Source organism: Pseudoliparis swirei, chromosome 18, assembly GCF_029220125.1.
Source record: "Pseudoliparis swirei isolate HS2019 ecotype Mariana Trench chromosome 18, NWPU_hadal_v1, whole genome shotgun sequence".
Classification (NCBI taxonomy): Eukaryota; Metazoa; Chordata; class Actinopteri; order Perciformes; family Liparidae; genus Pseudoliparis; species Pseudoliparis swirei.
The window spans coordinates 10,700,526-10,723,145 of NC_079405.1; the positions used below are offsets into that span (position 1 = coordinate 10,700,526).

At 40.2% G+C, this 22,620-nt stretch overlaps 1 protein-coding gene across 2 annotated transcripts; it reads left to right on the plus strand.

Annotated features, from left to right (window-relative positions):
- The first annotated feature begins 482 nt into the window (after positions 1-482).
- Positions 483-21,634, plus strand: myg1 (myg1 exonuclease). Of its 2 annotated transcripts, none has more exons than XM_056438010.1 (8): positions 483-806; positions 3,532-3,644; positions 8,886-9,045; positions 10,260-10,409; positions 11,838-11,960; positions 13,072-13,253; positions 21,180-21,410; positions 21,508-21,634. In XM_056438010.1, the coding sequence occupies exons 1-7, from the start codon at positions 525-527 to the stop codon at positions 21,367-21,369; spliced, it is 1,200 nt and encodes a 399-aa protein (XP_056293985.1). In that variant the 5' UTR covers positions 483-524; the 3' UTR covers positions 21,370-21,410; positions 21,508-21,634. The 2 variants fall into 2 exon arrangements, with proteins under 2 accessions (XP_056293985.1, XP_056293986.1); XM_056438011.1 differs by having other exon boundaries at positions 21,513-21,634.
- The last annotated feature ends 986 nt before the right edge of the window (positions 21,635-22,620 follow it).

Below are 22,620 nucleotides of genomic sequence, written 5' to 3' on the forward strand. Positions count from 1 at the left end.
TCTTTTTTTACATAAAAAAGAAGAAGATATAAAGCCCAATTAAAAACAATTACATCTGGACTTTATTTAGTTTAGTTTTGTAATTTTACAGAATATAAATTTTTTATACAAGGCGTTCACATTTTTGTACCGTATATTAGAAGATTATAATACTGAACTAGAAAAATGTAAAAATATGTAACAACTGCAATGCAATAACTCTCCATGAATGAAGATGTGAGAGGTTTGTTTCACTGCGGACAGCGCCCCCTGCCGTCAGAATACAAAGACATTCGGATAAACGAATACATTATTCTACTTCCCAATGAAATCTCTTTAGTTAGATAACACGTTGTGTTTTAACTCAGTTCCATTCTGTTACAATTACCACGGATGATTATATTTATATAGATTACAAAAACATGTAAAAACAATAACAAACAAACAAATCACATCCCCGGGTTTCTCCGGTTGAGGCGCACCATATCCGGTCCGGCTGCCAAATCCGTCCGTCACCAACGCGTCCCGTGTGAAATCTCGCTTGAATGTTGCGTGCACGCTTGATATCACTTCGTTTAACACAAATCGCATCTCACGTGGACTTTGGCAAACCAGCGAGTTTTTTACAGCCTTTGAGTTCACAAGCTAACTCCCGCTGTCTACTCTCGGTGGACGTTACTCGCACGGCACCGCGACACATGTCAAGTCACCCGAAGAGAGTCTGCACTGAAAACATGAGCGCCATAAAGATCGGAACGCACAACGGCACCTTTCACTGCGATGAAGTCCTCGCCTGCTTCTTCCTGCGGCAGCTACCTGAGTACAAGGTCTGTTCAGTATGCTGTAGTAGATCGTAGAAGGATGGCGGGTGCTGTATTTTTCTTATGAATGCTGCTGTTTACGTAACGTTACGTGCTGAGTCGATGCTATTTCATTTTAAAACATGTTGATGCTCTTTACATCTGTTTCTTTAGTCATTGGCTAAGTTGTTTTTAATGTTTCTGTCAAATATCTCGTGCAATTGTCTAACTCTCCACGTGGGGCCGCTACTGCACAGATAAATGGAGCTCACAGAAAGATGACGTGCCTAATAATTATAATATCATCACAGTTTACATTTTATCAGAAAATGCCACAGTAAAAATGCGGTAAAAAAAACTAGGCAAGGTAGGCAAGACATTGAAGCCACTATAAACATGTTTCCACATATACAGTTAAGTTATGAGCCAATTAATACAATGTCCCAGTATTTATCAATAGCACACTACATGTTCCAACAAACCAAGTTTTAGCGCCACCAATAAACTTAATACACATTGAATTGATAAAATAAAAATAAAAACAAATACCGTATGTCACAGATTAGACAATCTTAATATAATAATATTGATATATACAGTATGTTGTTGATACAATACATGTTTAGACATTGATCGTGTACATGACAAATCAAGGTAATTTATCCTTTTGGTGTAAAAATCATGTGAACATTACTGACATAAAGCAGTCTGGCTCAGTGATTTGCAACAGAGCCCACACACACAATACCTCTGACTATTCTCATGGTCGTCATGTTCATTCATAATCAAGTAAGAAGCAAACATTGTGCTTATTGATCCCAAAAAAAGCATTATTTATTTACATATTAGATTTTTAGATATACACTTGTTCAAAATTTAAAATCATTGTTATAATTTTCCCAATTATGGTTATTTTAACATACAGTAGACAAAAACGTATAAGTTCAGACACCAAATGTATTATTCATATTTTATATTGTTTTGGCCCCAAACGAATTAAATGAATACAAACTTTTGGTGAATATTCACACAGTGTTTCATGAAAGGGTAGAATATTGCTGTAACCATTTTTTCCTCTCCATACCGTAGTTTTTCAGTCCAGAAAAAACATATGGGACCCTCGATCATTATTGAACAGCAAAGGTGCAATTGGGCTTAAAAATTGCTCCCGTTGGGAACGTCAGTGCTTTACATTGCAGCCATGGGAGTGTGAATGTGTGCGAAAATACATGAATTGGAGCCAAATGTCAAGTGCTTAGTCTTGTAAGGTAGAAGGTCACTATCCTGGTTACCATATTCTGGTCCCCAGGAATCTCCCAGATCCTCAAGTAGACCTCAGAACAGTGCTTGAGTCTGCTCTATACGCACTCTGGTTCAGTGCTCCGTGATGTCACTAGCGACGTCACAGCACAGAACCAGAACGCTGCGTTGTGAGAGCCAATCAGCGCTGAGCCGCTCCGCTGTTGGATCTAATTGGCTGCTGCTGCTCTGGTGGCGGCGGATGCGGAAGTCATTCCCGTCGTCGGAGTGACATTCACGGAGCTGTGTGCGCCTACGGGTGATGTTATGAACCCAGACACCAGGGCGCTAGATGTTACGACGTGTGTGGCATTTACACAAGAAGTAGAACGTAGAAAAAGTGGTTAATTATTCCCTGGCGGATGGCGGAAAATATTTTTCCACGGAGAAAAGTAACGGAGATAAGCCACGCCCCTTCAACGACGCGTATGACGGGATTAAACCACAAACAGTCGGGCTAGTAAACTCACGCGAGTAAGCGCTGTCAGTTCTGTTTGTGACGGGTTCACACACAGGCTGACCGATGGATCTCCAGGACTTTAAACCAAATTTCCATGATTAAACATTTTGTGAAAACTCTGTGTATACATGAAAAAGTGAGAAGATGTAGTATATATATATACAGGACTGTCTCAGAAAATTAGAATATTGTGATAAAGTTCTTTATTTTCTGTAATGCAATTAAAAAAACAAAAATGTCATGCATTCTGGATTCATTACAAATCAACTGAAATATTGCAAGCCTTTTATTCTTTTAATATTGCTGATTATGGCTTACAGCTTAAGAAAACTCTAAAATCCTATCTCATAAAATTTTAATATTTCCTCAGACCAAGTAAAAAAAAAGATTTATAACAGCTGAGTGTTTGTCAAGGCTCAGGAAACCCTTGCAGGTGTTTCGAGTTAATTAGACAATTCAAGTGATTTGTTTAATACCCTACTAGTATACTTTTTCATGATATTCTAATATTTAGAGATAGGATATTTGAGTTTTCTTAAGCTGTAAGCCATAATCAGCAATAAATCAGAATAAAAGGCTTGCAATATTTCAGTTGATTTGTAATGAATCCAGAATGCATGACATTTTTGTTTTTTTAATTGCATTACAGAAAATAAAGAACTTCATCACAATATTCTAATTTTCTGAGACAGTCCTGTATATATATATATATATACATACACTCATTGAGTGTATGTGGGCACACATTAAGGATGGTGCCTGGCTATTTCCAGCTCAACCTGCCACAAGTCTGCCTCCAGTGGGTCCCATCCGGTGTGTGTGTATCCATAGCTTAATGAATTCACTTAAATACATTTGGCTCATGGATCGAAAGGGTTTAGAAAAACCTCAATGCGGCCTCTACATTGATTAAATCCACATGCCACTTCTTTGTGGAAATTTCCAAGTTAATAGATTATAGCAGGTCTAAAAAACATTCTATTCATTCCACAGGATGCTGAGATCATTCGGACCAGGGACCCGACAAAGCTGGCAGAGTGTGACATCGTTGTAGACGTTGGAGGAGAGTTTGACCCAAAGAGGCATCGCTATGACCACCACCAGAGGTACAATTTTGTAAACTGCGGCTGAGGGATTAAGTTAATAAGTTTTTTTTAATTTCATACTTTAAAAAAATGGGTATACGGGACATTGCAAATTAATAAAAACATCCCTATAAATGTGTCAGAGTTAGCCAAGGGGCTATTTTTTATGTGTAGTCCCGAGAGGCAGATGTCACAAACATAAAAACAGAGATAAGATTAAACATACAAGGTTTCTAGAATATTGACGCTTTACAAATGGTACACAAAGTGTCATCATTCAGAGACTCTTAGACATTGTTAAGTACTAACAAAACATGCAACACGGAGGCTCACAAATTCAAAACACACAAAGCAAAATAAAATAAGGGAGAACCATGAACTGTTAAACTTATTATTATGCTGCATTGTTAGACACAAATTAACTAAAAAACATCCATGTCAGAGGAACAGAGCATAAAGGCATGCAGAGTAAATGAAATGTTTAAACCAGTCAGACACAGGTAAACAACAACAAAAGACATGCAGGTAGAATGATGGTCGACCTGCAGAGTCAAGACATACAGACGGCGCCAACAGATGGAAACCTGACAACAGACAGACAGACGACAACCGACAGATTGTCGACAACAGATGGACAGAGAACTGGCAACAGACATATAGTCGACAACAAACAGAGACCTGATAACAGACAGATAGCCGAAAAACAGACAGAGACCTTACAACAGACAGACAGATGGTCGACAACAGATAGATAGATAGATATATACTTTATTAATCCCCAAGGGGAAATTTGTTGTGACAGTAGCAGCAACACACAAGAATAAAAACAAAACACAAAATATAAGAAACAGGGATGAAAGATATAGAAGTATACAAGTAAAATAAAAGTAAAATACAAAACAAAATATATATGTAAATATACAACACACATGCATACACAACACACAACAACACTGACAAATCAAATACAAAAAAATATGAAATATAGACAGTGCAAAAAGCAAAGTGTGTGTATGAGTGCAGAGCAAATGAAATGAAATGTGTGTGTATGTGTGTAGTGCAAACAAATGAGATGTGTGAAGTGCAGATCAACATAGTGTAAGTATTCAGCTATTGTTGTAGTTATTGCACTATGATCTGGCAAGAGGTGAGCTGTTATAGAGCCTCATAGACGGAAGGAAAGCAGCTACGTTCTAGTGCTGACAGAGCTGGGTACTAACGAACCATTTCTTTAATTGAGCTTTAAATGAACTGTGTGTCTGTAGTTCTCTGATAGTTCCTGGGATGGACTTCCAGTCTGTTGCATCTTGTACATAAAAAGCAGACTGACTGAAAGCACTTTTCCTGAGCGGGACAATACAATCCCCTCTTGCTGCACCTCTTGTGAGCCGATATCCAGTCTGTGTGATAACACATTGTTTGAGCGGAGGAGAGGTCAAGCCTGTTTATCTCAACATAGGTGTTAGTAAGACGACCATAGATATATGAATAGTCATTGTTCATCACCAATCCGGTTGATCACCTTGTGGGTAACCTTAATGTGAAGAATCATGATTTTTTTTTTAAAAAGTAAAATGTGGACTAATTTAAGACTTTTTAGAAATGAATCACTCATTTTCTCACTGAGTAATTTTGACACTGTTTATTGCCTTCATTAATTATTCTATTATCATAATTTTTTTTGTATGACTGAAACATTTATAGGGATGCAGACACTCTAAATCTTTCATGGGAGCTATTTCGACGGAACAGATGTAACGGCTCAAATCACAGGGGCAACTAACAGTGTTGTTAATTGCTTGTTCCATTTAGTTTTTGTCAGTAATCTGATACCAACAGGAGAAGAAATAAAAAAAGGACATTTCCTAAACAGACCTTAATATTATATACGTCCTGAATTACATGGTCTCTGCTATTTAACAAATTACTTTGTTATCAAGGAGGAGTCTTGGAATCATCTACCCATCACAGTCTCTGGCTTCCAAAGAGGAGAAAGTATGTTTCTCCTTGGCTTCTGTTCCGACGTCCTTGAAGCACCCCAATCACGTGGATCGCAAAGGAACGGGCTCTCTGCTCTCTGCTCTCCACTACATTTCCTGCCAAAGTTCCTGAAGAGTGATTGCATTCACTCGAAGTCTCATCACGTTGAGTAATCAGCCTATTCCAGTTGTCTTGTCAGCGTAATGCCCTGATGATGTACAGAGATAGCTTTTATGACCACGGTGATGAAGATAAGCCCGGGCTCTCTCTTCCTGGCAGGTGGTTAGTGATAATTAACGCTCTTGCAATTGAACGCCCCCCTGCTGTTGGTTCACGAGGCACAGAGGCTGCCAGGGGGCCGCAGGAGATTCTGGCTGTCACTCACATGCGCCGACGGGGGGGCAAGACGGTTGTGATGGCAGGAGTGGATGTAAGGGGGCTAGGGGGCTGAAGGAGGTTGCAGAGATGATGCGAATAATTAAGTGATGGTGCAACAGGTGAAGTTGACAGCGATACATCACACTAAGAATAGCAAGAGCCTGAAATTAAACCATTACAGGAGGAGAAAAAAAGGACATTTCCTAAAATGCGTCAAAATTTGAGGAAATAGGCTTATTTAGAGAGTTAAATGAGAAGATTGATGCTATTCCTATACTCGTTAGCGTAGCTCAGCATGTTGACTGGAAAAGGGGAAGCAGCTGTCACAAAGGAAACTAAATCTGCCAACCAGCACCTCTAAAGCTTTTAACACGTATCTTGTTAACTCTCGACAAAAACTAAAGTATAAAAACAAAACAATTCACCATTACTAATACTTGGCGGTAAAAAGCTGTTTCCTAGATTCTTGATGTCACCTTGAGATGGTTGCCAGGTGACTCCAGGAAACTAGACACAACCAGATCAGCAGTTTGAAGACAAAACAAACGATACAAAACTACTGCAGATATGAAACTCTTTTATCATTGAAGTTTTACGATTTTCTTGAGGAGGAAAGTAAAAGTGTGTGAGAGTTGGAGGCATGAGACACTGACTGAAGGTTAATAAAGCACAGCAGATTAGATCTGTCAGGGATTACGTTTGTGGTCTCTCACTCTCGAAATGTACTCGCTGCTGTCACTCGGCAAAGAAATATAGTTTTGCACCAGTGGGCACAGTTATGATTTCTGCTGTAGCTCTATCAGGAGAGAAATGTAATAGATCAACTGTTGTGCTGCTTTGTGTTTTGACATTGTTTTAGTGGCTTCCACAAAGAAGGATTCATGGACACGGCAGAGCTCCCCTGCATTCACCAAAAATCAAGTCTGTCTAATTTGGCCAATTCTGATTCTGTGATCATACTCGTCTAATACGTCTAATTTGCAACAACAATTAATATCCTGTTAGTAGTACAACCCAACATGTCTACACAGTTAAAATTAATACAGTCATACTCTTAAAAATCTGATGCAAAATGTGTCATGCCATCCCTAATCCTGCAGCCTTGTTACTGTATTAAATAGTTATTACATCTTACTAAACTTGTTGTCCCGGAAAGGAAGGGGTTAAACCAGCAATGAGCCAGTGATCATAACATTTTCTGAAGCGCTCTTCAAAAGGGATTTAGTCCACTCAACAGTACTGCTGGTCACAGTAAGATCTAATTGAATTAACAAGGAACACACTCCGACATCTCCTTTTCAAAATACAACATGAGTACTCAGATTGGCATTTCTCAATTGTTTTTAGCGATGTAATATATTTTTTAAATCTGAACGATTGACTGCATCATTTTAAGGGAGCACTAGGCTCGGAGTGATGGGAAATTACTGGCCAGTGATATTTTCTTTGATAAGGTGCTTGAGTTTCTTGTCTCATTGTTTCTCTTGTGACGTTCTTGAGTTGGGGATAGATTTCTGAAGCATCACTTTGCCCTCAGTTAACAGTTTGCAATGAAGCCCTTCTGTCTAATGATAGAGTGATTAGCATAAGGAAGAGGTGCAGCTGGTGCGATATGGAAAACATAGTCAAATATATGTTAAGCATGTTTAGATAATGCTAAGTAATACTTATTTCTTACCAAACTCTTTCCAACTCTTCGTGTTTTCTTGACTCGCCTACCTTGTTTTAGTTCTGTGTGGTAAATGCTGGTTTTCCGTCTTGACTTCACACCACCGGTTTCATGACTTTGGTTTGGGAAGCTGGTTATCTTTTTCAACCATTTCCATTTCACCCTGTCATTTTCCACTCTCATCTCCTGATAATCAGCATAGAAATGCCTCAGCTTGGCCAATTAGTCCTGTTAATGGCCGCGATTACCCCCCGGTTCCCGAGCACGTCACTCATTCGTTTGACGGTCTGTTTTCCGCTGTGCTGAAGCCCAATCATCCTAATTAAATGACCAGCAGTGGCTGGGTGCTGGAGCCCACCCCTCTCAGCACGTGGCTGAGGAAAGACCTCCGGTGGCTTCTATCCGTGTGAAATCAAGCTCACTAACACGCCTGAGCGCGCGTTCTCTTTCTCCGGTTAATGCAAACTGCCTCTGAAGATGTGCAGAATATTGCAAGAACCTTTTGTAATGTGTTTTATTGAAGAGGCCTGTTCTAGGAATACATGTGATTCATTCGTTAATGAGCAAAACGCTAACGTTTAATTTCCCAAAATGTGGCTTTAGTGTTGAGTTTAATCTGCCGATGGACCATGCAGTGTTTTTCATTTTAGCTTTACTATAAGCTTTACATTTATTTTATATGTTCGAGACGTGGCTGCAATACAAGAGACGATACTATACTATGACACCTGTCGGAAAACAAGTTGCGACTTAAGCAAAGCAATCAGTAATTTATCTTCATTAATGATTTTTAGAATGGAGGGAATATGTATTTGGTTATTTCCATAATCAATTCATCGTTGGGTCAATTACAGTTTTCCTAAAGCCCAGGCTGATAGTGTCAATCTGTTGGATTTGTCGGACCAAGAGTCCATAGCCAGAAATTCTGTTTACATGATTTTAAAAATGGCATTTTAAATACCAAATGATCAATTGAAGAATAAATATACAAATGATACATAATTGTGATTACAGCCCTTATTTCGTTGTTCATTCTGATAAAGCACTTCTATATGGACCAATTCCATACACTATAGGCTGTAACGTAGGACGAGCATCCATTTCAAACATCGTAAATACTAAACGAGCTGTCGACCTTGGTCACGCACTGTCAATAGAATATTGTCTTGGCGTTAAAAGTCCATTTCTATTTCTGTCGCTGTCCGCTAACGCTATGTCTTCTCTCTCTCCTTCAGGACCTTTGCGGAGACCTTCCACAGTCTGTGTCCAGAGAAGCCATGGGGGACCAAGCTCAGCTCCGCGGGCCTGGTCTACCTCCACTTTGGTCGTCAGCTGCTGGTCCAGCTGACGCAGCTGAAGGAGGGCGACAGGAAGCTGGAGGGTCTCTTTGACAAGGTGAGAGGACGAAGACGATGGATTCAGAGCAGACAGTGGATCAGCATCCATTGTGTTTGATTCATGGCACAAACACTCCTTGGAAACAGATGTTTCCCCTCGACTCACTCATATCAAACGTTGCCTCGGCTGATGATTTGAACCTCAACACTGATTTCATTGATGAGTTGGATCAAGTCACAATGGGCACTTATCCCTCTGCATTTTGTCCATGGTGGTTATTTTAATAACAGAAATCATGCAGTCGGTAGAAAATGCAGAATACTCTATTCTTATTGGTCAATTACGGCACACTACGGTCTGTTTTTAATAATAATTTACAGATCAATATTTTGATATAAGTATTGACTTATTTAATAAGAAACCATGTGATAAGTGGGAGAATGTACAGCGAGCAGGTCATTACTGTCGGCTGTACATCACTGTACATCATCCCTCACTATTTTGCCTTCATCAGACAGTTGAGTGAGACTACGAATATAAATACTTTGACGGGATGTGGCAAAGTTCACTCGACACCGCAGTTATATTTAATGTATTTGAGACAGCCAGCAGGAGGCCTCAGCACACAGAACATTTTGACGCCAGGCTCATTAAGCCAGCCAAATTATAGTTCAACCATAAATATTATCAGTTAACTCCCATTAACATTGGCCTTTTGATGTGTCAGTTTGTTTTAAGCCCCAAATAATCCTTTTATCCACGGCTGGGGCGTTATTTATTTTAGGAAACTGCGTCTGTCGTCCTCAGCCAGTTCAGAGAAACTGACTCTGCTTTTGCTCTAAAACTTAGTCCCACTTGTAAAACGTCATCTGTTTGGTGATTGACCTTCCGATGTACCGAGTAGTTTACTTTTTAGCCCTAAATATGTCTCCACGTTTCTGCTCTTCTTCCACTTCCTACAGATTTGCCATTGAATTGTAAAATAGCATCAATTTGTCTCTTCCTTTTGCTTTAATGGTCTAGCAGTGCACTTTAGCCATCACTGACGGCCCACACACTGAGACCAAATTAATTTAAATCAGAATAATGTAATCCCAGTACATTGCTCTCTCCTGAAAAGTCCTGTCTTTCTTAATTTCTTATGGCTCGAAAAAAGGGATCTACTGCCAATTCTGCCATTTCAAAATGTGCAGAGACATAAAACAGCCGATTGCAGTGTCCTTACAGGTTCCTAACCTCTCCTGTCATGTGTCTCTTTAAATTCCTTGCAGCTGTATGAGAATTTTGTGGAGGAGGTCGATGCTGTAGACAACGGCATTTCACAGTGTGACGGAGAGGCCCGGTATTCCGTCTCCACCACGTTGAGCGCACGTGTCGGCCACCTAAACCCACGCTGGAACAGCAAGAGTCAGGACACTGAGGTGAGGGATTGCGTGAGTGTGAATGTGGCCTCGCACTTAACACGCAGACCGGTCTGATGCAGCACTTTTATGTGTCTTTTGTGAAAGGTCACAGACATGTAATGTGTGTGCGGGGCTGTGTCTGTGATATAGGATTATATCTATACCAAATTACTTCACAAAGCTGCTTTCCAGCAGCAGGTTTTATAACTAATACAGTCTGTGCCTGTGGATATTCTAAATATGTGTTTTGTAATTGCCTAGTTTTCTTCCATATGACTCATGGACACCCATGGGTGTAAATTGTGGAAGAGGAAAAAATACCCCAAGAAATGAAGTTACTATTGTGGAAGACAAAAAAGAGCAACACGTCCTCACATTGTAGTGGTTAGAACTGGGCATATTTGTCATTTTTGCTTGAAAAATTACAATTAATTAGTTGATCAGTGTATTTTTAACTGTAGATGTTGATTATTTTTCAGTCAATTGACGAATCACTCAATCCCTCTTATTGTTTCAGCCCTACTTACATCCAACATGATCCCAGACAGATATAAGAAAACAGGTACTCAAACAACCCAAATGTTTTTAAAACCTAAATTATATCAGCAGAAACTAATCAAAATATTCAAATGCAACAGAAAGACAACCTCTCTAGTGGATGACTGTTATTTAACAGAAGGAAACTAAAAAGGCTTTTAGCTACATCATTTAATTATAACCATTGAAACTGATTGAGTACAATTCACTGTGATCGGAGTTCAGAGGTTGTTTTTACAGACCTGTCTCTCATGAGTGCACGAGGGGAATGCCTGCAGGGAAATGGCACCTGTTCCTCTGCATGATAATACCTGCAGCCTGGCTTTGCATATATGTTGCTACGTTTTTTTCTCTCCATCGTTGTAGCTGTCTAAGTCGAGTAGCGGGCCTATTATCTTTTATTTCTTTTCCGCTTTTCAGTTCACATGATTATGACCCTTTTAACTCGACTTTCCTTCAATGACAGCTCTAAGAGATCGCAAAAAGGGAAACATGTTAAAATTCCCATAGTCGGATGCATGCAGATTAGACTGTCAAGCTGTGTGAGTTTCCGATGGCACGTTTTTGTGTCTGTCTTTCGGTCTTCTGCTCATGAGCGCATGAGGAAGTGAGCTCAGTCGAGGGTTTGTGAAGGACGTAGCGGGAAGCTGCTGAAGCAGGGCTGCAAGGATTAGTGTGGCGGAGGCTGGTTTATCTGGAAGTATTTGACATCAAACTGAATTGAAATTCAGAGGCGCTGTAGGACTGACGAATGGTAAACGATCATGAGCCGTTCGTATTAAATGTTTTCATCAAAATCACATTTAATGTCTAATCGGTTCTCAAAAAAGTCTTTCTTCATAGTCCGATATTACTCTTGCATGCTCACAGTGTATTTGATGCATGTATGTTTCCATATGTTTTTACCAGGAGGGTTTCAGAAAGGCTATGAAGATTGTGGGGGAGGAGTTCTTGGACCGCCTGGAGTACTTCCAGTCCGCCTGGCTGCCGGCTCGTGCGGTGGTGGAGGAGGCCGTGAAGGGACGGCATCAGGTACAAGACGGTCCAATCTAATGTCGGCACGTTTTGGTTTTATATTTAGTCTTTTGTGAACATTGTAACTTGGGTCCTGAAAAAATACTTTCTGAAGCTGCCATGATTGATTGTACAACACTTTTATCACCTTATTTTGAAAGATATGCTCCAAGAATCTTAACAATTAACTCCATAATTCATCAACAGCAATGGGTTTCATGCCTTCTCCTTGTATGAGTTTATGTTCAATTATATTTAGCTATACTTTTTTACAGCAAATAATACCAAACCAATAACTAAATAATTATTGATCCATTATCTGTAGATGAGAGATTCCTACAAACCTCTTACTCTGAAATTATAATTATCTGAAATAATATTTTTAGGCTTTAGTTTTAGGCATTAAAAAAACTTGTATTGGCCCTTAAAATATTATATTAAACATTCCACTAGAAAAGATCACGCGCAGTTGTAAAAGGAAAGTAACTTTTAATAATGTGAAACGTCTTTACAGAGACAAACGGGATTTCTTTTTCAACACGCCTGTGTTTTTCTTTTTCAGTTAAAGTTTGCACTTCAATGAGGAATTCTTTCTTTGATACCACAAACCCCCAGTTAGAACATATATTATATTAGCATGTATAATGATGTGAATTTAAAGCAGATTATTTTCTTCTCTTCGTCCCTTCATGAACCGGGTCGCACGGCCATGACGACAAAGGGGGATACACACAAGCAAGTTAACAGAAAAGAGGGTTTTATTTAACTTAGGTATCATAAACAGTGGCGTGTGGAGTCAGTCATTTCAGTGGTGGAGGTGAGTGCATGCGTGGGAAGTGTGTGTGACATGTTGTATAGTGTCGGGTCAAACATACAGTCAGACAAACGGGCTCTCAGGAGAGGGCTCCTCAGACCAGAGGGCCCTTAAACAGCGTGCACTGCCACACAAAGCCCAGGTGTTGCCAGTGCTGCTGATTTCCTGATGACTCTTTGCCAAGCCCACCTGCAGGGACCCGAGGGTCGTCACAGTCCTTCGCTTCCCAGACATCCCCAATTACACAGAAAAGTGCTGCTGGCTCTCTATCGTGCACGTTGGTAACACACTGTATGGTTCTCTTCTCGTTCCCAGGTGGATCCCAGTGGGGAGCTGGTGTTGTTCTCCCAGGGCGGGTGTCCCTGGAAGGAGCATCTGTTTTCCTTGGAGAAGGAGCTCGAGGTGGAGACGACCATCAAGTTTGTCCTTTACCCCGACCAGAATGGACAGTGGAGGGTCCAGTGTGTCCCCGCTGGGCTCGACACCTTCCAGAACAGGTGATTGTTTTACAAGAGTGACTGCTTCTATTTTTGGTTTGATTTTATTCAAGGTTATTTAAACTCTATTTCTGGCTCACAAAGCATGGCTTGTGATCTCGTACGTGGAAGGAGCACCTTGCACCAATTACCTGAGCAGAAATGTAAAAAATCTAATCTCGCAGGGCTGTTGTGACACTTTTTTTGTGACAGGCACAGCTCCAGAGTCTCTCAGACGTGTTGAAACCTGTTGAGCTCTGGTGATTTGAGGCGAGTCGTGATGTATGATTTAAATTTCATGCTTGTCCAACCATTTGACAACGTGTCGTGGAGGACTGACGTGTCATCCGATCAGAGACAAACTAAATAAATACTAATTAAATGAAATGAAATACTTGTTTTGTAGGATGGCGGATTCTTTCGTTAAAACGCGGAGGGTTTGTTCTCATTTCTCTCTCAGGAGTTGATGTAAGCACTGAGACACCTGAGCCTTTTCTCCCACTGAGGTGTTTTTCTTTTCCTAATGTGAAGCACACCCTCTGCTCCGGATACAGAAAGCTGGTTGGGCAAATTGACAGGTGCTTTTATTTACAGCTAATTACTTAAAGAAACAGTGTGTAGCATTTAGGGGGATCTATTGGTCAATATGCTTTCTTAATAATTTTCTGGAGATAAGAATCGTTGTGTTTTCGTTACCTTAAAACGAGCCATCTCTAGCACCATTACTTTAATAAACTAGAACTGGCACTCAGTAGAGCGCATACCTTCGCATATCACAAGATTGGGCAATGAATTATGAACATTTTGGCATTAGTTGCATGCCTATTGGATAGAAATTGACCGTGCTATGGTAAAATGAAGATTTTGATCTTTTCATAACCTTGACCTTTGACCCGATCGATCCCAAAATCGAATCAAATGGTCCCCGGATAATAACCAATCATCCCACCAAATTTCATGCGATTCGGTTTAATACTTTTTGAGTTATGCGAGTAACACGCATACAAATAAATAAATAAATACACGGCGATCAAAACATAACCTTCTGCATTTTCAATGCGAAGGTAAAAAACGTTTGTATTCCCTTATCTGTCACTCTTGTGTATTCACCATCTTTTTATGATATGCTTTTACATATTTAATGCATTTTCTGCCTTCGAGACTGTCAATGCCGTTGCTTTGTGCTCGTGCCCTCGCATTACCTTTCCTTGTGCACCAGTCAATGCTTCTGTTGTTATGGAGGCTTCCTGCATCTTCTAGCAATAATGAGGTAACTCAAACCCTCAAACTCCACACTGAAAGGTGAAGATGCTTCACCCACGCTCATTACATCTTACTGGCGTTCTTTATATAATGACAGTGATGACAACACAGTCAACTTCTGTGTGAATTTGTTAGAGGGTTCACACCTCTGAAGTTTGTTGTTGGCACTGGAGGGGAATTGTGTAGCTGAGGAGCCTCTTGAGCTCCGACCCACAAAGCTGCTCTAATAACGTCATCAGCATCCCCACGGGGGTCTTGTCGTTGTTGTGGTGTTTGACTCCATCCCTGCCACACGTTATGAATATGGCCAAGGACACCTGCTCCCTGCTTCTCCCGTATATTATGTGGAGATGCTCCTCTAGCTGCTTGCTTTGCAGCGTTTAACCTCTTTGCAATCCACAACAAAAAAAACACATCTTCAGTTGCATTTGGCACCAGATACTGACTGAACATGACCTGCGTGTGTGCATCTGGTACAGGACCTCCCTTATGCAGCGTCTGGCTTTATATATATACAGGACTGTCTCAGAAAATTAGAATATTGTGATAAAGTTCTTTATTTTCTGTAATGCAATTAAAAAAACAAAAATGTCATGCATTCTGGATTCATTACAAATCAACTGAAATATTGCAAGCCTTTTATTCTTTTAATATTGCTGATTATGGTTTACAGCTTAAGAAAACTCTAAAATCCTATCTCATAAAATTTTAATATTTCCTCAGACCAAGTAAAAAAAGATTTATAACAGCTGAGTGTTTGTCAAGGCTCAGGAAACCCTTGCAGGTGTTTCGAGTTAATTAGACAATTCAAGTGATTTGTTTAATACCCTACTAGTATACTTTTTCATGATATTCTAATATTTAGAGATAGGATATTTGAGTTTTCTTAAGCTGTAAACCATAATCAGCAATAAATCAGAATAAAGGCTTGCAATATTTCAGTTGATTTGTAATGAATCCAGAATGCATGACGTTTTTGTTTTTTAATTGCATTACAGAAAATAAAGAACTTCATCACAATATTCTAATTTTTCTGGAGAGTGTCTAGAAGGATTGTCTCAGAAAATTAGAATTAGATGATGTTTATTTTTTTGTAAATGTGCAAAAAAACAAACATGTATTTCTTTTTAATTAATCAACTGATTGCAAGCCTATTATTCGATATTTATGGCTTTTATGGCTAAGATTTATCTCAAAAAATAAAATATCTCATCCTATTAGAATATATTAGAAAAGTAAGAAAAAGTATACTAAACAAATCACTAACATTGTCAAATTAACTCTTAAACTTTTTTTTTACTTGGTGAGGAAATAATAAAATTTTTTGAGATAGATTTTTTTTTTTTTTTGTAAGAGTAATCAATATATAATAATAAAAAAAAGGTTTTTTAATTGCATTACAGAAAATAAAGAACTTTATCACAATATTCTAATTTTCTGAGACAGTCCTGTATATATAATTTTTTTTTTTGTCATGCTGGGTTTGGTGGAGATTTAAACTCAGCATGACAGCATGGAACGAAAAACATGCCCCGGAGCACAGGAAGGCATCGGCAAGTTCTCGCACGCTGTGCAGCTGGTGTCTTAATCCAGCCAAAGTTTGATTAAGTGTCACTCTTTGTCACCACGATGCGACCGCCGTTGGACCATTTTGAGTGGCAAATCTTCCCCCATATACATGTAATTACCATGACGTCATGTTTTCAAATAGTAGGTAACCTGTTGTGACCATGAAGTAAGCTGCCACCACAAACGGTGCTTCTGCCTTCTCCAACAAAACTCTGGGTGAAGTTCGGTTTCTACTAGAGAAACAAACGCGGCTGCAAAATGCAAATTCCTTCCCTTCCAAAATGTTGTATTCAGTGCAGCCTGCTGCTTTACGATTCTGAGTTCTCTGTTATTGCCGTTTGCATGAGACGGTTTATTAGTTTTCTTTAGACATAGAAAGGAACATTGGTACATGTTTCTGTATTGGGCCATATTGCAGGAACTGCTTTATCTATTTTATCTAGCCTCCTCCACTCTTGCGCACACTATGTCGGTCATTTCTAGATCCTGTATCGTTTAGTGGCAGCACTTTTATAGTTTTTAACCTTCATCTTGGTGTGAGAGACTGAAACATTTTAGAGTACATTATCTAATAAGCCTGCACTTTTTACAAACCGGATTAAGCAACATTTGCCCACTAAATGTGCTGGCATTGAATGACAATACTTTGGTTAATGCACTTTGCTCTTTAAACCTGATTTTTCTTATGCGTTGTAATTTGAAGTTGTGAGATTGTCTTTTGACTTTTTGCTCTTATCTTTTAAGTCTGTTTGTTTTAAGTGGTGTGTGTGTGTCAAACTTTTTACGTCTTTGCCAGAATCCACTTAAAGAGATTCAAAATCTCAATGGGATTATCCTGGGTAAACAAAGAAAACACATTAGCTTCACCAAAGGTTAAAACTGGTAGGCAGATAATATTTTAGAGAATGTGGAAGGAAGATACAGCCAAAGCAAATGTACCTCTTCTTTTTATTGCCTGGGTCATTGGTCACATTCACCTCTCAATCCACTTCTTGAAGGAAAGGATAATAAAAGTCGGCACTTTTTTTATTCAGTATTTTCTGGGTCATGAATTGGCCTTAAAAACTAAATATGAAACAAAATCTGAATTTATTGGCTGACATCATCCCTCTTATTTGTTATTTCCCCCAGAGCACGAATCCTGCAGCTTTCTGTAACACATATTTGTTATTATTGAGATTTATATTTGATCTGTTTATCCCGAGCCCCACTTCTGAATGAGGGAGCAATTTGAATTCACGCTGTATGCAAACGATCCCAAGGGAAAATGTTGACGTAAATGTAACGCTGTTTTAATAACAAAAAGTGTCAAAGAGAAGATAATTGTGTTTTTAAAGTTGTGACATTTTCTATATAATTTCCTCTTCCTGGATTCAAGGCTTTACGCCTCTGAGCAAACGCATCCATTATGCAATGTAAGTGAATCAATCCTGAAATGTACCGAACCTATATCCTAAACATATGCGCTAAAACTCTCAACTGTAAAAGCTTTACATAATTATGCCTTAGCAGTTACTTAACACAGCTCTGATACATTAAACTGATATCCGGCTGATATCGGTAAAATCAAATAAAAAACATAAACACAGGATCTCATGCATGTTTTGTTTCCTGTAAACTTTTTTGTGCAATTTCAATCCTGCACAGGAATGGCAGACTTTGCCATTAACAATAATACAAAAACTGCTATCTAGAGATGTAAATATATTGAATGTCTTTTACCAAAAACTTATATGAAAATGTAAGTGTTATAGCTCCAATGTGCTAATTCTTATTATCCACGCAAACTTTATTCCCACGACTTCTGTCTGCTTTCTCATGGGTTGAATCTCTTTCTATCTTCTCCACAATGCTCTTCCCGAGGGTCGAAAGGTTATCGTGTACAGATTGTAAAGCCCTCCGAGATAAATACGGACATTTGGTCTTAAAGTCCAATTCACTTTCCAGATGTGATATCTCGGCTTGAGACCTCACTCTCACAGCAGATGGGCTCTCAGCCTCTAGTCCACCTGGCCGCCATGTTCTTCAGGTGCCTTGTAACCTCTAACACTGTTCTTATGCACTTCTTCTTGTTGGACTGGTCTCATTGACACTCGGGTTGCCCAAAGGCACGGGGCAGAGGGTGGCATCGTGTTTTGATTCGGTGCTAGTGTGACCAATGGCTGCTCTGCTTCCCCTCTTCTTCTCTTCCCATGAGGTCCCCTTGCTCTTGGCTCTCCCATTAGTCGTTCTTTTCTGCCTCTCTGCCTCTCTCACTGTCTCCCTTTTGTAGAGTATTTCTGTCACTGTCCCATAATCACCCTCTTCCATTTTCCTATCCATCTTGAGCTCTTCTTATTAAGTCCTATATCTTGCTGCCTCACCTCTCCCACCTTCCGCCCGTCCCTCAACGCTTCCCTCAACGCTCGACTTTTCTTTCCACCCTGCTGCAGAATCTCATCAGTCGGCAGCTCCTTGAATTGAAAAGACAGGCACGTGTTTATGGCGCAGACGGCGATAACTTAATTTAATACAAACATGGCGGATGGTTCGGAGCTGCATAAGAACGATGTCTTGTGGGATGGATAAAACAACATGGCTCCAGATGGCTCTTTCTCTGGGTGGCATGTGCCGACTCCACGAAAGGGGTGTTGTTGTCACCTGTGTCCCTGCTACTGCACCGGGGAGAGGGGGGGGAGGGGGGAGGATGTCTATTTTTATCTACATCACATTGCTAAGGAAATGTGAACTGGGAGTGGAAGCAGTTCTTCTTCCTCCGAGATGTTCTGTATATGATAATACTGTAAGTTGACAGCAATTTGAGCTGAGCCGGAACAAATTGTTCTATTTCTGGAAAAAAAATCCCACTGGCTGCTGTCACACTTATCTGCTGGGCTTGTGTGTATTAGGGCTTCAGCTAATGATCCTTTTTATTTGTTGTTTGACCAATAAAAAGTCTGATAACAGTGAAAAATGACTGACTATGTCCTCAAGCCCCAAGGTGTCCTTACGCTAAAGATATTCCATCGACTCAATCACATGAGTGAAAGAAAAGGAGAAGATCTTCACAAATGAGAAGCTGGAATGAGAACAATTTATGACATTTTGTTTGCCTTTTTTTCCTCGAAAAACTATTAAAATTGATTATCCAAATAGTTATAACATTTACACTATAAATAGGCTATACAAGTTAGTTTTTCCTTAATCAATAGATGGTCTTAAACCTCTCTTGTGTATGACATCCCATATTAAAGGTAGATAAAAAAATAAAAAAATGTTATTTGTGACTTGAAACTATTACATTGTATTGAGAAGTTGATGAAATCAAAATGATTTCCCTTCAAAAGAAGCGGCGTTCTGCACGGTTATCCCCCGCTTTAGCCCTGAAGTGTCTCACTTGGTTTAATCCCAGGTATTTTATGGCCCATGTTTAAAGGAGGAAATGTGTGAAAGAAAAATACTTTTATGAATTGAACGCCTGTGTCTCTTGTTATTGTCCACGAGAGAAAGACTGTAAAAGCACAGACTTAATATTATGTTCTGACCTCTCCAGTCTGTGAAATGTAGAGCAATGCTTTATTGTATTGAAGCAATAATTCCCAGTATCTTGTTGTGGGATGGTTGGGGAGATTTTGAGAAGTTAATTTGCTAATTGTTGTCTTATTTTTAGACCGGTCATCTTGAGAATCGGAGCTTCCGGGCCTGTCATAACAAGTCATCCTACTCTTATTACCAGCCGTGTTGACCTCTCCTCTTGAGCTCATATCCCAGCCATACTGTGGAGATATCGATTAGTTGTTTCATTTGACAGGGATTAGGGGTTCGCCCGGCTTTTCTCCCCAGGTTGTGCTATGACTGGATCCTGTACACTTCACTTGTTTCTATGTTGATCTTCTGTTTTAATGGTGTTTTTATCTTTCATACTTTTATCCTGTATCCTGTTTGATTTTATTGTAAGGTGACCTTGGGTGACTTGAAAGGCGCCTCCAAATAGAGTGTGTGTGTGTGTGTGTGTGTGTGTGTGTGTGTGTGTGTGTGTGTGTGTGTGTGTGTGTGTGTGTGTGTGTGTGTGTGTGTGTGTGTGTGTGTGTGTGTGTGTGTGTGTGTGTGTGTGTGTGTGTGTGTGTGTGTGTGTGTGTCCTCGCTCTCTGACAATTTCAGTGTTAGCGGATGGTATACAGACTGGAGGTTCTGGGAAATTAACCTTCAAAAATCGAGAAGCGAAAACTCTTTTCAAAGTGCTGCTGAGGTCGACAACCGTGTCTCTTCATTTCTGACAGGTTGGACTGAACAGTTCCATAATTCATCAAGTGTGGGGCAGAGGGGCCGGATGTCGCCATGACTTTTTGACAAATTAAATCTGATTCTTTTGGCACATCTAACCTTTTTTTTCTTTCTTCTTCCTATGGTTTTCAAAGCTCCTTTTTTATTTATTTTTAAGTAGCAGTGTGGATGGGCGAGAGATGAACGATGAAGTTATGAATCGGAATAAAATCACAGTCGTTGCCAATTATGTCAAAACCTTAAGTACTGTAGTTGGAGATAACAACCCCATTGAGGCAAGAATGACACGCACACACTCACAAAAAAGAGCTGGTGATGTGTTTTAAATGGTGTGCCAGGCTAGAGGTGGATGCCCCACGCAGTCGGTGGTAAATGAGCGGCTCTGTAACTTTATGAATTCTCAGCCTCCGTACGTTGCCTCCAGAGACATTTTGAGGCCAGCTCATAAACCCATGCAGAGGCAATCTTCTGCTGTAAGATTGCCTGTGGCCTCCGCTGCCATAGCATGGCTCTCACCTACTTAGAATCAGGCAGCTTTGTCGTGCCGTTTGCTGTGGCAGCCTGTGGTGGGCCTTTGTGTGACGGGTCACTGCAGTTGACCTCAGGTCAAGAAATCAGCATTTACCTGAGTAATGTCTTTGTGCCGAATCATCATAAAGGAAAGTAAAACTGACTAATTGTTGTTATACCATGTTCTTTTATTTATGTTTTGTTGACATTCATCCGCCCATAATAGTTTGTTTTTTAATGGTAGTGTAGAAGTGCCCAGCACAATGTGCTGACAGGAAGTGAGCCGCTCACCACACCGTGTCCATCTGTCAGCCAACGTGTCCTTCTGTCTTCCTGGCCCAGGCTGTCGCTGCTCGAGGAGTGGCGCGGTGTTCGCGATGACGCGCTGTCTAAGCTCAGCGGGATCGAGGGCTGCATCTTCGTCCATGCTGGAGGCTTCATCGGCGGGAACAAGAACCAGGAAGGAGCCCTGGAGATGGCCCGGAGAACCCTGCAGGCCGCCGCCCAGGCCCCTGCAAACGGAAGCAGTTAAAGGTTCAGAGAGGATGGCCAACGGCACATTTTGTTGTTTGGGTCAGTCTTTAGAGAGGATTAAAATGGTCATTTTCTATCTCACAGCTTGTTTGTCCCAGCTTTACAGGGCTAATGCTGTTTTGTTCCGTCTTGAAAGGACAGCGATGGAAATGGCAGTCCAATAACCTTGGACCACTTCCCAAAATGACCGATGTTTTTCTTTTTTTTCTTATGAATGTGGGAATGTTTTGTTTGTTTTCCAATAAAAGACTATTTAGATTACACCCTGTTTTTTTGTAATCATTTGATTATTATTGATGAATCCAGAATTAAAGCGATTGTTTTCCCTGCTCTGCTCACGTCTCTTCTATCACCATCAAGGAAATGGGATGCAGGCCGTCTGGTCCACTAACGGCAACATCTTCAAAGCCCAAGGGTCGATTTATATAGACGCACAGACGGTGGTTCACCCTTTCATTTCCAGCATCCTGACATTAACTGTAGCACCACAAAGTGATACAAAGGCTATTTCTGCTCGCTGCCAGATCAAAGCATTATTTATTCTTCTTCTTTTCGTTTCACTGAAGCGTGATAGTTATATGGCAGTTTCCCATTTCTTTACACAGTCCTTTGCATTTTTGTTGAATACTGCAAGGTCTTTTGGGCTGCAAGGGTTAGGTAGTAAAGGGCAGACAAGGCAGTGCTCCATTGTATGGTCTGCTTGTCCACATTCACAGGTGGTTGGGCCAGTCTTGTAGCCCCATCTGACTAATTATTTATTAAAAAAGCCTGATTAATTCTGAGGAATTACATTTTCCAAACCCCACAAAGCGGTGCTTCTTATGGCAGCTGGTGTCGTGACAAGGTTACTGGCTGTGGGACGAGCCGCGCAGTCGATTTCCCTGTAATAAAGTTGGTGATATGCCTTGAATTTCTCATTAAAGCTCCAGATCCCCCCCCCCCCCACCTTATCTCTACCTGTTGCTCACAGCTTATTGTATTTTCCACAAGGCTGCCCTTCTGCTGCTCTTGCCTTATGGAACATTTTGCTCTAAAATCTCATTACTGTGCATTATATTTCCATCAGTGGCGATGTTCAAAATGCCACAGCGGTGAACAACTTGCATTTGTTAATATTGCGCTGCATCTTTTCCTCTTTTTGTTGTTCAGGGGTGCAGGCTGTTGATTCTTCACTGATATCGTCTTTCTTTGTCACTCTTAGTTTAAACCAAAGTACTTTATTCTCTCAGTGGATCCTGCTAAGAAATGC

What these genes read in the sequence shown, in the direction of transcription:
- myg1 (XM_056438010.1), top strand. Translation starts at nt 525, where the DNA reads ATGTTGCGTGCACGCTTGATATCACTTCGTTTAACACAAATCGCATCT. An exon ending in GCAAGAGTCAGGACACTGAG is followed by an intron (nt 10,410 to 11,837) that starts GTGAGGGATTGC and finishes TGTTTTTACCAG; the next exon opens with GAGGGTTTCAGAAAGGCTAT. An exon ending in CTCGACACCTTCCAGAACAG is followed by an intron (nt 13,254 to 21,179) that starts GTGATTGTTTTA and finishes TTCCTGGCCCAG; the next exon opens with GCTGTCGCTGCTCGAGGAGT.